This window comes from Buceros rhinoceros, unplaced genomic scaffold, assembly GCF_000710305.1.
Source record: "Buceros rhinoceros silvestris isolate BGI_N320 unplaced genomic scaffold, ASM71030v1 scaffold4938, whole genome shotgun sequence".
NCBI classification, from domain to species: domain Eukaryota; kingdom Metazoa; phylum Chordata; class Aves; order Bucerotiformes; family Bucerotidae; genus Buceros; species Buceros rhinoceros.
The window spans coordinates 41,209-52,907 of NW_010428464.1; the positions used below are offsets into that span (position 1 = coordinate 41,209).

Here is an 11,699-nt window from a genome sequence, read left to right on the forward strand (position 1 = left end):
AGACTGAAACATGTTCTCACTACTTTTCTCTCATCACGGGAAGTTGTTTCAAGCTCAGGAATCTTTTATGACTAATGATGATTCATCTCATGAGCAAAGAGCTTCACGTTGCTGCCCGATTTGAAAGCTTCAGCAAGACACCCAATGGGAAAATTCAGCAGTGATGAGAGATGGGCACTTCTGCATCCCATGCCACCGAGTTCAGACCGAGACACCAATATCTATCAAGCAGCTGCTCTTCCCTGACCCTCTTTTAAAGGTGACGTTTCCAATGTGATGTGGTTCAGACACAACCACCTTTGGAAAACCCACGTCTGATGACTTGCGACTGCGCTCAACCTCACGTACTGAAACAGGGAGAGGAAATGTGCGCCAAGTGACTCAGTCGCTACTTGCAGGGAAAATTTCTACACAGCGGCCGGATGATGGACAAGGCAGAGAAGAGACACGACGGAATCCAGAGACAGAAGATAGGACATATTAAACCATTTGCCCTGCATCAGTCTGCATTTCCGTACCACATTCCCAAATCCTCAAGCCCCCTTCTCCTAAATCATCTCCCTACAGCAATAAATGCATTTCAGAGAACCTGCTGTTATATTCTGGGATGTTGCCACCACTGGTACAGCCACCACCGGGGCTTGTTCCTGAAGAGGCTCACGCGCTGACAGCAACACCCAGGCACCCCCTTCCTGTAGCAGGGTGACAGGAAACCGGGAATGCTGGACCCTGCTGCAACACCGCCCTCCAGCCCAAAACCCTGCTCAATGATGGAGATGATTTTCGCTGACTCACGTGGTCAGGTAGATCCTTTCTGCTCCTTCTCAAGATATAACAGTGGTCAGAGCACGGAGGCAGATGGTGTGCAGGGAAAAAAATAACAACCTTGGTCACAAGAAAATTTACCTTACGTTTGGTTAAGTAGTAATAAAGGCAAGACCCACTGAAGTATAAATTTGGGCCCAAACGGGTGCAAATTCCCTCAGCCTGCAGTTGTTTAGACTCACCAATCATTTACAAACACAGTTTTTCCTATTTCTCCAAGCTACAACTGGCTTCCTTCCCGAAAGCCCAGTGCCTGGGGATAAGGGATTGCACAAAACTAGCAGCCTCAGGAAGAAAAATTAGTTCCTCCTGGAAATTCCAAATCCAGATCCACTCTAATGGCTCAAACATCACAAAGAAACATTGGCTTAATTTCCCTTCCTATTTATTCCCATCAGTCCCACGGTCTGGAAGGCCCAGTTTCTAAGCTTTGGGAGGAATTCTGCAGGTCCTGTCATTAACTCATCATCTTAAAATGCCCCAAACTTTCCAAGCCAATTCCTCCACATCTTCAGCTAACGGCTTTGTTGTCATCTTCTACCCTCTTTGCCAAGACGAAGAGGAAAGAGCTAAGCCCTGGAGAAGGAAGGTGGTGAGATAAAGGACAACACTGGCAGAAGACCTAGAGAGAAATCACACACAGATAAACTCTGCCTGGAGATGAGAATCCTTCGAGAGCACTGCACTCCTGGAGCAGGTTTTGGACAAGGTAATAGCAACCAAGGCAGAACTAAACCAGAAGAAAACAACCAGTTTTCAAGCGGGCAAGTTTATGAGTATAGTTTTAAAACACAGCTGCCCCCCAAATGACTGAGGAGAAACTTCCACCCTCGCACAGTTAATCCAAGTTTATATAATCCTAAAGACTTTCGCAGCAAACGTCACGGAGCAGTTTCAGCAGCTCTTTCATCGGCCACTCCCTCCAGCTCAGGACAGACTGATCCCGGCTGCAGGCAGCCAGCCCGCGGAAGCAGCCATCCATCCTGCTCACGGCACAGAAAATCTTCGGCCGGCTCTCCAGGACAGGCGGTTAAGGCCAAGTAGTTTCTAGTTTCCTCTGTGTTTTCTTCTTCTCATTCAACTCCAACCTCTCTCCATAAGAACAAAATAACTACCTGAAATTTTCAGACAGTTTTAAAAAAGCAGGGAACCTAAATGCAACTTTTCAGCAATAACAAGCTGTGCGCAGCGGAGGTGACGCAGTCGGATTCTCCAGAACACAAACTCCAGACACTGCTGTCCCCTCCCAAGCCCAAGTTTGATGCAAACAAACATCAGCCATAAACCACAGCTGAGCAGTATGTGCTTCCCTGTGCCAGCATCTGCTCGTTTGCTTTATTGCTTATGGCCAAGTCTACCACAACTTAAAACATCAACATTAACTGTTTGGCTGCCAATAACTCCACAAGATGTAACGTCAGAGGTGGTGAAAATAAATCCTTTTTGCAAAATGGAAATAAAACAGCAACGCAGAAGGAAGAAAGTGGGGCAAGAAGACGCTATTTAGAAAAAAAAAAATCATCTCGATGACCCTACGCTCCTGCTGAATGATGAGTGTGACAGTAAGGCACTGAATAAATTAAAATAACAAACGTTAGTTGTTTTGTGTTAGCAGGAAGACGTCGAATCTGGTGGCTGTTAGATTAATGCTAGAAAACCCAGTTCAGGGGGTTAAATATGTTACAGCCACTAAAGCCATTTGCCTATGGACAGGGCTGGCTCCCTCGGTGTCACTGCATCAGAGAGGATCTGTCTCTGCCAAAACGCCTCCAGCTGACGTAGAGTTCAGTGACAACATCCTCTGCCCTGGTCAGCATGGACAACTCTGACAGGCTTGGGGCAGGCAGAATGTATTCCAGATAATTAAGAGAACATAGGCTGAGAGGGTCTAATTAGACCCTTCCTTGTGGAAATCAGTTTTTCTTGAAGCTGCTCGCAGAGCAGGGTGGCAGACGAGCTGCTGTGGCAGTGAGAACAGAGGCGCAAAGGAGCGTCCTGGCTGCCCTCAGTGCAGCTGCACCCTTTGGCTCACGCTGGCTGTGGGACTTGTGCAATAAGATGGGCTGGAAATCTGTCATGGATTAAAACTAACTCAGATGTGTTTGTTTATTATTTTAATCCGGTTCATTTTCCCACACTGGTTCCATGCATAACCCCTCGCAACAGCCGACAGTGGCACAGGACTGGGACCCACAGGGCAGGAGCAAGCGTTGCAGCAGCAGGGCCAGTTCCAAGTGCTCGTGAAAGTGCCACCGAAGAGGCCAGTTAGGTGCAGCCTGACAGCTCGCCACCACCACAGCGGACTCATCCCCTCCTTCGGCCTCGGTCTCCCCAGCACATGTTAACACAAGCAATTCCCTGTCCCTAAGCCAAACCAGTGCAACCCACTAAGGCAGCAGAACAATGACCAGGAAAAGAGAGGCTGGTATTTTGCTGTCACCCGAATCACCTTGCCGTGGGTTCAGACGCAGGGCAAGGAGCACAGAGCCCGTCTGGTGGTACCAGGTGGTTAGGTTAGCTCAGCCATGTGCAACTTCACCCTGTCCCAAGGAACCAAAAGGGGGCCAGGCTCAGGACCCCACCTTCGCAGGCCATGCCATGCTTACACCACACCCAGCACAGGCTACAAACAGGGAATTACAAAAATGTGAGCAATCCCCATCTGATCTTGGTGCCTGTGGGCTTAGGAGTGCCTGCACCTTCTCTCTCAATCTCACCTTTCATCCCACACTAAAATCACCGTCCTGATGGCCGCTCCTGCTCGAGAGAACACAAGCTGACTTTTGCCACTTGGTTCCTCAAGCCCACCCGAGGTTTGGTTCCAAGGGACTCATTCCCACACTATTTTAACCCACTCCTTGCTTTTAATCTCTTCTCCAGAGCCGTCAGCACAACAGTGGCTGGCTGCCAGGAAAGGAAAAGCCGTCACTGCTGAATGGTGGGGACCAAGCCAGTGCAATTACCAAAGCGGTACTACTTCCACGGGCCTTTTTCTTCCATGCAATTGCACTTTGGGAAAGTCTTTCGGCTGGTGTAAACTGGTGCTGCTGAATGCAGCCTGCAGAGCCAGGTTGACGTTGGCTGAGTTCCTGCCTTTCTTTGTATTCATCCAAGAGTCAACAAAACCAGAAAATACCCTTCACAAACAGCTCCTGGGAGCACAAAAGCCCTCCAGTCTATACCACAGAGTTTCCTAAACCAAACTAGTAAGTCTCTGGCATGTTATTGTGAAGGTGTAAACAAGTATTTTTCTTTTAAACGACGCTAAATGCCACAGAACTTGAAGCTTTAATGCACCTCAGAAATGAAAAGCAAGATCTTTTGGTCTGCACAACAAAAGCCAAAGTACTCGAGTCATTCAATCTGAGCACACGTAAGAAATTTTCTTTTGTGACAGAACACGGAGGATAACTCTGCCACGAGCACGGAGTTCAGGGCTGATGTGAACCGAGCAAGAAACTCCTGCCACTGCTTCGTCCACCGGCTGTGCAATACCCAGCAGCCCAGGATATGTATAGGAAGGAGTTTTACACCAACATTTCCCAGCTCTGATTTTCCCAGAGGGGTACCTGAATGCTCAGTGTTGGTACAGCAATTCCAGCCACACAAATGCTGCTGACCGCTGAGAACAGGCAGCACCTAGCAGCTCCCTCCTGGAGCACCCATGAGTGATGCACCTGTAAGCACCTGGAGCTCTCAAAGTGAATGGTCTCCTGTGGAGCAGAGAACCTTTACAATCCTCTGCTTTAGAAAGAAACGTCGCACAACGCAAACAAGATTTCTGCTTCTGACAATGCATTTTGACAAATCAGCTCACATCCGCTCAGCAGACCGCCTGATCACTACACGACCGCTGCAAGCGGGTACTGCGTGGAAGGAGGCAGGCATCTTTATCTTGGTATCAAGCGAAAGATGATTGAACTGCAGGTTCCAGAAATAGTTACAAAGCCGGGAACGGAAGAACAGGCAAGAACCAAATGTGAATGGGAAGGGGAATTCAGATTAGATTCTGGAAGACAATAAGAAGTCTGAACCAAGAATGAACTTCTTGTGGGGTGGTGGCAGTTAGAACACATCTGTCTCCTGGACAGTAGGACATTCCTCACTGCCATTCCACAGCTGCAGGAAGGAAGAAAAAATTCTTCTGAGTTCTCCTCCACTCTATGGCCCGGGAAAGATTTTGGACACGGCACGGGCTAGACAGCACAGCAGACAAAACCTAACCGTATCCAGGGCCTCAGTTCCTGAGGTGCAGAGAGGGATAGCTCTTGAGAATGCCACAGTGAAAACAACTGAGGTGGACCTGGACCAAGGGATCTTAGTCAAGCACTCGCCGCCTGCCAGCGAATCCCTGACAGACTGAAGTGCAGCCACTTAGGATGCTCCTCCCTTTCGCCACCCTGAAAGTGAGCTGCGCAGTTTGGACACAGAAAACTCTGTTAGTCAACAGCTGGGTTGCAAAGAGGGTTCCCTGAGAGGCAGCTCCACGTCTCACGTAAAAATCCTCTGCAACCAACCATGTGGATTTAACTGCGCTTTCTGAAGCCATCTGAGCTCAGACAATAATTTGTGTGACCCAAATGTCATGTATTGGACTTGTTTACTGAAAAAAAAATGTACTAACAAAACGAAATGTTTTATTTTGTGTTTAATTATGCAAGCCCAGTGAAGGGTGCAGGTTTCTCTCACCAGGTGATATGCAGTTCTGAGCAAGCAACTTTTGAGAACTGTCAGATCAAACAGGATCAAAACGAGGTAACAGCTCTGATGACACGGACTCGTATGGTTAAAGGGAACAACTTCAACCTGCAAACGAAGTCACCATGTTGGCAGCTGCCACTCAAGGACCATTTCTAGCAGAGGCAGGTTTTATTCTTGCTTCTCTTAGAGCAATACATGGTCAGCAAAGAACATCTGGAGTCAGGGAGCACGCACCCATGCTCAGAACCTGGTTCTCTCTCTTGGACACTTCCCTCCTGATCCTAAACCACCTGCTGGATGGACTGAACTACAGAACACGCTTCAAAAAATGGTATTGAGGAGAGAGACTTGCCACTTCCTTGACTAATCTCTGTAAACAATTTCTTCCATATTTTAAGTAGCGACAAACTGGGATACATTAAACCAGAAAATAATGGGAAATACAGGCTAAGCAAGCTCATTCTGCTCCCACAAAGATCTCCGATGTCCCTGCTAGTAAACATTCTGCCTCCTCACTTTCTAACCACTTAATCTCCCACCCACTCTAAAATGCAAATCAGAATGGGGAATGTGGGCAAGGTATCACCTGCGTGCATCGTTTTAATTATCTATTATTGCATGTAGGTCGTGAGGAGCTACAACTGTGAAAGCAACATTTTAGCCTTTTGAAAAACAATTAATCCAGGGTGGGGATGTTGCTGCAATTAATTATGACTCTTCATGGATTAACCAATCACATTTGACACTCGCAACATTTAGAATAGGAACAATCCATATATAAAGAGCTCAAATCTAAACTAGAAATGCAAATTATGATGGACCAGAAACCAAAGCAAGATTTGCACGGCCAGCAGGCAGTATCACTTGTTCAATGTTTATAACATAATCATATTTTCTAGACTTTACCTTTTTTTTTTGCTGGGGGAGAACTAAGTTAGGAAAAGAGAGAAGCAATTAGTAGTGAAAAGAAAAACTAGTTATAAGAACTGATTTGAAGAAGAAAAATGTTTTGCGCTATGACGGGATGCTGATATTTCAATCAACAGGCTAAATATAAAATAGCAGTAAGAAAAATGAACTGGGCAAACCAGAAAGATCACCAAAGCTGGAAAAGTAAATAGACTGAATTTCTATTTTTAGGGAGCTGACATTTTTGCTCCTGAGCAGATGTCACAAGCTGTTACTAGCTAGAAGACATTGCTGATCGCGGTGTACACAGCGGTAGTACCTGTGACCCCAGGCCTGCGCGTACCACAGGAGCTGCAGCAGACGCAGATGGCGTGAAAGGCAAAAACTCACGTCTCTGCTCTGCCGAGTAAGTCTTTTCAGACCAGACTGAGCAGGTGATAGGAGAGCAGGAGCTCAAGCACCGGCCTAGAGAAAAGCCTCACAGGATGCGCTTGCTCCCCTCCCTCCCTGCGTGCAGCAGTGGGGTGCTGACCGTGCACCCAGATGCACTGCACCCTGAGAGCTGCTGTTGCTTCCCATCTGAACACCCGCATCCTCCCATCTCTCATACCGATACCCTGCACCTCACAGCTGCTCTCACAGCACTCTGCCCTTCCCCACCTTCTCCGCTGGATTCCGCACACCCCACACAACCATTTCCGACCAGACAGTAACACTTTCCAAACAGAACGAGCACTCTGGTGCATTCCCAGCACAGGCGAAGGGCACTTTCACACCCACATGTTCTCTTGCAGAACATCAAGCAACACCCAACACCACAATTTAGCACGTCTGTAACCCTTTCCCTGTAGCCACTGCTGCACGGAGGTTTGCTGGCTTCCACAGCCCTCCGAGCCCACAGAAACCCAGGCCCCAGCCTCTGGCACACTAGGCAAAAGCCTCTGGAACACTATCTGCTCCACCTTCAAAAACGCTGCCGCAGGGAGGGACTAGGTGGGTCCTCCAGAAGCACTGCGCTTCCCTTCGTCACTAAGGCCCTTCCTTAGCCAGTGGTGACACTAGACTGATAGGGAAAACACGCAAGGCTCTCTAGATTGAGCTGGTATGGGATACTCCAGCCCCACGCTAAACCTTCTTCAACAGTCCGAGAATTGCTCACATCTACAGACATGACGTTTTCAATCCTCCTTTTCCTAAATTTGGTAAGTTTACCAATGAAAGCCTTGAGCATTGTTATGCAGGCAAAAGCCCCCGTACACTTTTGTATAATTTTATAATGTTCCCTCATTCCTGTCCTCAACACGTTCCAGTGTCAGTGAATTTCATGGCCCAATTATGGGCCGTATGAAAATAACCCTTGAATTTGGCAAATAAGATAACGGAATGACCCTCTTCCTATGCTACGACACAGAAAAAGGGAGCTCACGACCTGCCTCCCCCATGGCAATACTGTGTATATTATTTTTTCCCCTCCTCTCTAACTCATCTCTTTTCCCAGGTAACAATCCTCCTCTTCTGCAGCTCTTGCCACACACTCATTCCGAAGCTCCGGGCGGTTGTCCCGCAATGCAGAACACAGACCCAGGCGTTTTGGTTGCTGCTAAAACATTGACAATGTTTTGCTGAAGTAAATACGCCCTGGAGGAACTGCGTGGCAGGGAGTCCCGAAGCAGGTATTTCCTGCTGTTCCCCAGGGTGATGGAAAAAGAAGCCCACGTCCTTGGGAAGGGCACAGGCAGAGGCCAGCACCAGGTGGGTACTTTCTCATCCTCATGCCCCTTCCACCCCAGCAAAAGCTCCAGGAGGAACTGCGTGGCAGGGAGTCCCGAAGCAGGTATTTCCTGCTGTTCCCCAGGGTGATGGAAAAAGAAGCCCACGTCCTTGGGAAGGGCACAGGCAGAGGCCAGCACCAGGTGGGTACTTTCTCATCCTCATGCCCCTTCCACCCAAGCAAAAGCTCCACCCTTTCTTCTCCCCTAACGCAGAACGTGGCTTTCCCCCCCCTTCCCACTTTCTCAACTCCCACCTTGGCTTCCTCCTCAAAACATATCTCCAGGGTTTTTTATCCTATTTCAACCCCTTTCACATAACTTTCCAATGAAACGGTCTTTTGCAAAGCAGGCTGAAGCACTTGACTTTCCATCTGACTAGATACATATCTGAAAGCTGCAAAACCACCACAGCACTAGAATCAATCTTACCGCGCCTCTGTACTTCATTTCTGCCTCCTGCCAGCTCCCGCAGCACTTGCAGAGACTTCGTTTACGCTGCTACAAAAAGCAGGAATCTGAGGACAAGTTCTCTCTTCTGTCAGTTGCCTCTTTTTTTTTTTTTTTCACCGACTTTTTTGCGCGCAGCACTTGCAGAGACTTCGTTTACGCTGCTACAAAAAGCAGGAATCTGAGGACAAGTTCTCTCTTCTGTCAGTTGCCTCTTTTTTTTTTTTTTTCCACGACATTTTCGGCGAGTCAGATCTCCCTCCCTCCCACCAGCTCCTACTGGAGCCTCCTGGAGAGGGCGTTTTCCAAGGCAGGGAGAGGAACTCTCCTCCCCTCCCGAAGAGCAGAGTCCTACATGCACAGACCGTGAGAGGCAGTCCAAGAGAAAGGCAGTCAGCTGTCCTCTGCCTGCAGCCTGCCTGCGGAATCCCCGCTGCCCGATGACTGGGAAGAACGGAAAGAAGAGCAATCACAGGCACTGGAAAACCTGGTGCAGAGCCCAAGCTGCAAAAGTAGAGCAAACAGGACAGGAAGTGATATGCTCCGTTACGGCATGTTTTTGCACTGAAAGAGCAACAGCATCAAGAGGGCTCCCCGAACCCACTCCCAGCTCACCCCAACCGCAGCAGAATCTCCTGGGCTTACGGTTGTATTTGTAATCGCTCTCCCAACAAATCAAAGGGCCACAGAGAGTCCAGGAAGTCTAGTTTGCCTTGTCTGCCCTTGCAAGGACTTTGCATATTGGCTCAGCAGTTATTTTATTTCAGAAGCATTTTGAGACACCCAACCTCAAAACACCCACTCATTCTGTATGGAGGTCCCCAAGGGCCTTATCACGAGATAACCTGCACTGCCCAGTCAGAACCCTCCTAGCAGGACACAGCCACAAGCCACTGCTGCCCTTCGCCTCCAGCCCTTGCCAACAGAAGTAGCATGTTTAGGTGTCTCTGAGGCCATCTGGTCTCACACAAAGGAAAATCAATAGCCATAGCTACACCACGAGTGTGAAAAACCAACAGCACCCGGGGATGAGGGCATGCTGACCAAAACCAAAGCGTATGCACAGCCTTCCCTGGCCAGCAAAAGGACGAGAGGCAATGGACACAAGCTGGAAGAAGGGAAATTCCAATGAGAGATTGGGGAATTTCTTTCGCCATCAGTGCTGTCAAATACTGGAACAGGGGCCCTGGGAAGTTGTGAAACTCCATCCCTGGAGTTACTCAAGACTCAAGCAGACAGTGCCTGGGGACCTGATCTAAATTGGCCCTGCTTGGAAGTAGGGTTGGCCCAGAGATCCACACAGGTCCCTTCCCACCTAAAGTTATTCTTTGATTCTATTCGCTATTTTGCTCCTCAATGGTCTATGGGTCCATCCTCAAATGAATTACAGGTATAGCAAATAAAGCTGAACATCAGCTGTCATCACCCGTTCACTACCACATGCAGCTGAACCAAGGGGGCAAACTGAATAATGCCCTTTGTCAGCATGAAACTCTTGGAGGATATTACTTTTCTTAAGTGGGGAAGGCTTTTCACTTAACGATCCTAGGACAGCAGAAGAAAGCAGAAATAAACCTATTCTCTAAGGGCCAAAGAGCCTTTTTAGGTGTATTAGTCTCCGATCAGATTCACAAGCTTTCCAGCTGCTGGGATCCATTTGAAGTGGTCCATCATGGCAGCCATCAGCCAGGTTTTGCAGCGCCAAAAGGCAAGTTCTCTCACCACGGAACCCGCAGAGCCATGACATCGCTCCCAAGCTCAGCGGGTGGTGTTTTATGGCTGGCACTACCTGGAGTCAGCTCTGCCTAAAGAGGACTGTTGGGTTTTTCTTTCCAAAATGCACACTTTTCAAATGCTACTACAGAAACGGTAAAGTCAAACTTTAAAGTAAAAAGATTTAAATCAAAAAGCTAATTGCTTTACTTTAAAGCTTTCTGGAGTAAAAGGAGGCCATGTGTGGCCACTACTCAGACAGGAGGCTATTTAAAACCCGAGAAACGCAGCCGATGTTGTCAGTGGTTGGGTGCAGCACTCCCCTCTAATTACCTCTGACCCAAGGCGCTGATCCCAGGGATCCTGCGCTCTTGTGGATGTAATTCGTCACAGGAAGAAGGTACCAGCGGTTTCACAGATGTGTGATGATGCTTGGATAACGCTTCTGAGGAGAGCTGTCATGCCACCAGCGCTTCTGCCCTCATTAGGTTCTGTTTTAGAGACTTACTTGAAGTTCCTCTCAATTCTTGCACAACTATTTGGCATGATTTTTATTCACTTATCATCAACCAGCTGAGGAGCGAGGTGAATTATTAACCGAGGCAGCCTCAGGACACGTTTTGGAGGTGGGTTTAGCATTGAAGGACACAGACAACACGCTGAAGCCCTGCTTGGTGCAGGAGCACAGGTGAGATCAAAGGAAACTGAAGCTCCACGTCCCAGACTGAGCCTCATGAGCCATTACCAAAACACAAGAGCAAGCTCGGAGCCAGGAGTTCTTCCAAGTATAATTAGAGTTGCAGCATGGTGGCTGTAATTCCTCAGAAAGAGAACGTCAGTTCTCCTTCACCATTTCTCAAGTCGGTCTAGTTGCAGCCAAACAACAGCATCAATAAAACCCAAGTTACCATTTTAAGCTATGTTCACATTAACTTCACCTTCCCCCTAGCTTACACCTCCTAACACTTCCAGAAGACATCTCCTCACTGGAAAAGCCACATAGGAGGAGAACGCACAAGGGCCCAATATTCAGAAGTACAGTTTTTACACATTGCCCTTGTTTCGTTTTATGCAGAACCTTTTTATTTCTTTATTCACTAGGAAAACCTTCACTCAAACCATTTATTTTCTGTAGTCAACTACTGCCCAGCTCTTGTTGGCAAGGAAAACACTCTTGCATGTGGGTTAGCCAAAACCAGGAGGGGGGAGAAAAAAAATGGAAAGCAGAGATAACCAACATAATTTTGATTGAAAAGATCTTGATCCTGGACTATTAAGATGATAACACCAGACTCTTCCTTTCCAGCAACAGAGCCCAGGCCTTGCCTGGGA

The 11,699-nt window shown here is 48.0% G+C and overlaps 1 protein-coding gene across 2 annotated transcripts in view; it reads right to left on the reverse strand.

Moving 5' to 3' along the window:
• MYO1C (myosin IC) overlaps positions 1 to 8,747 on the reverse strand; it is a 27,993-nt gene extending 19,246 nt beyond the window's left edge. The window contains exon 1 of one of the 2 annotated variants that reach the window (XM_010142268.1): positions 8,637 to 8,747. In XM_010142268.1, the coding sequence (XP_010140570.1) occupies positions 8,637 to 8,654 (18 nt within the window). In that variant the 5' untranslated portion in view covers positions 8,655 to 8,747. Of the gene's footprint in view, positions 1 to 795; positions 844 to 8,636 lie in introns of those variants that run through there. The other variant, XM_010142269.1, reaches the window with a different exon arrangement.
• Positions 8,748 to 11,699: the final 2,952 nt, after the last annotated feature.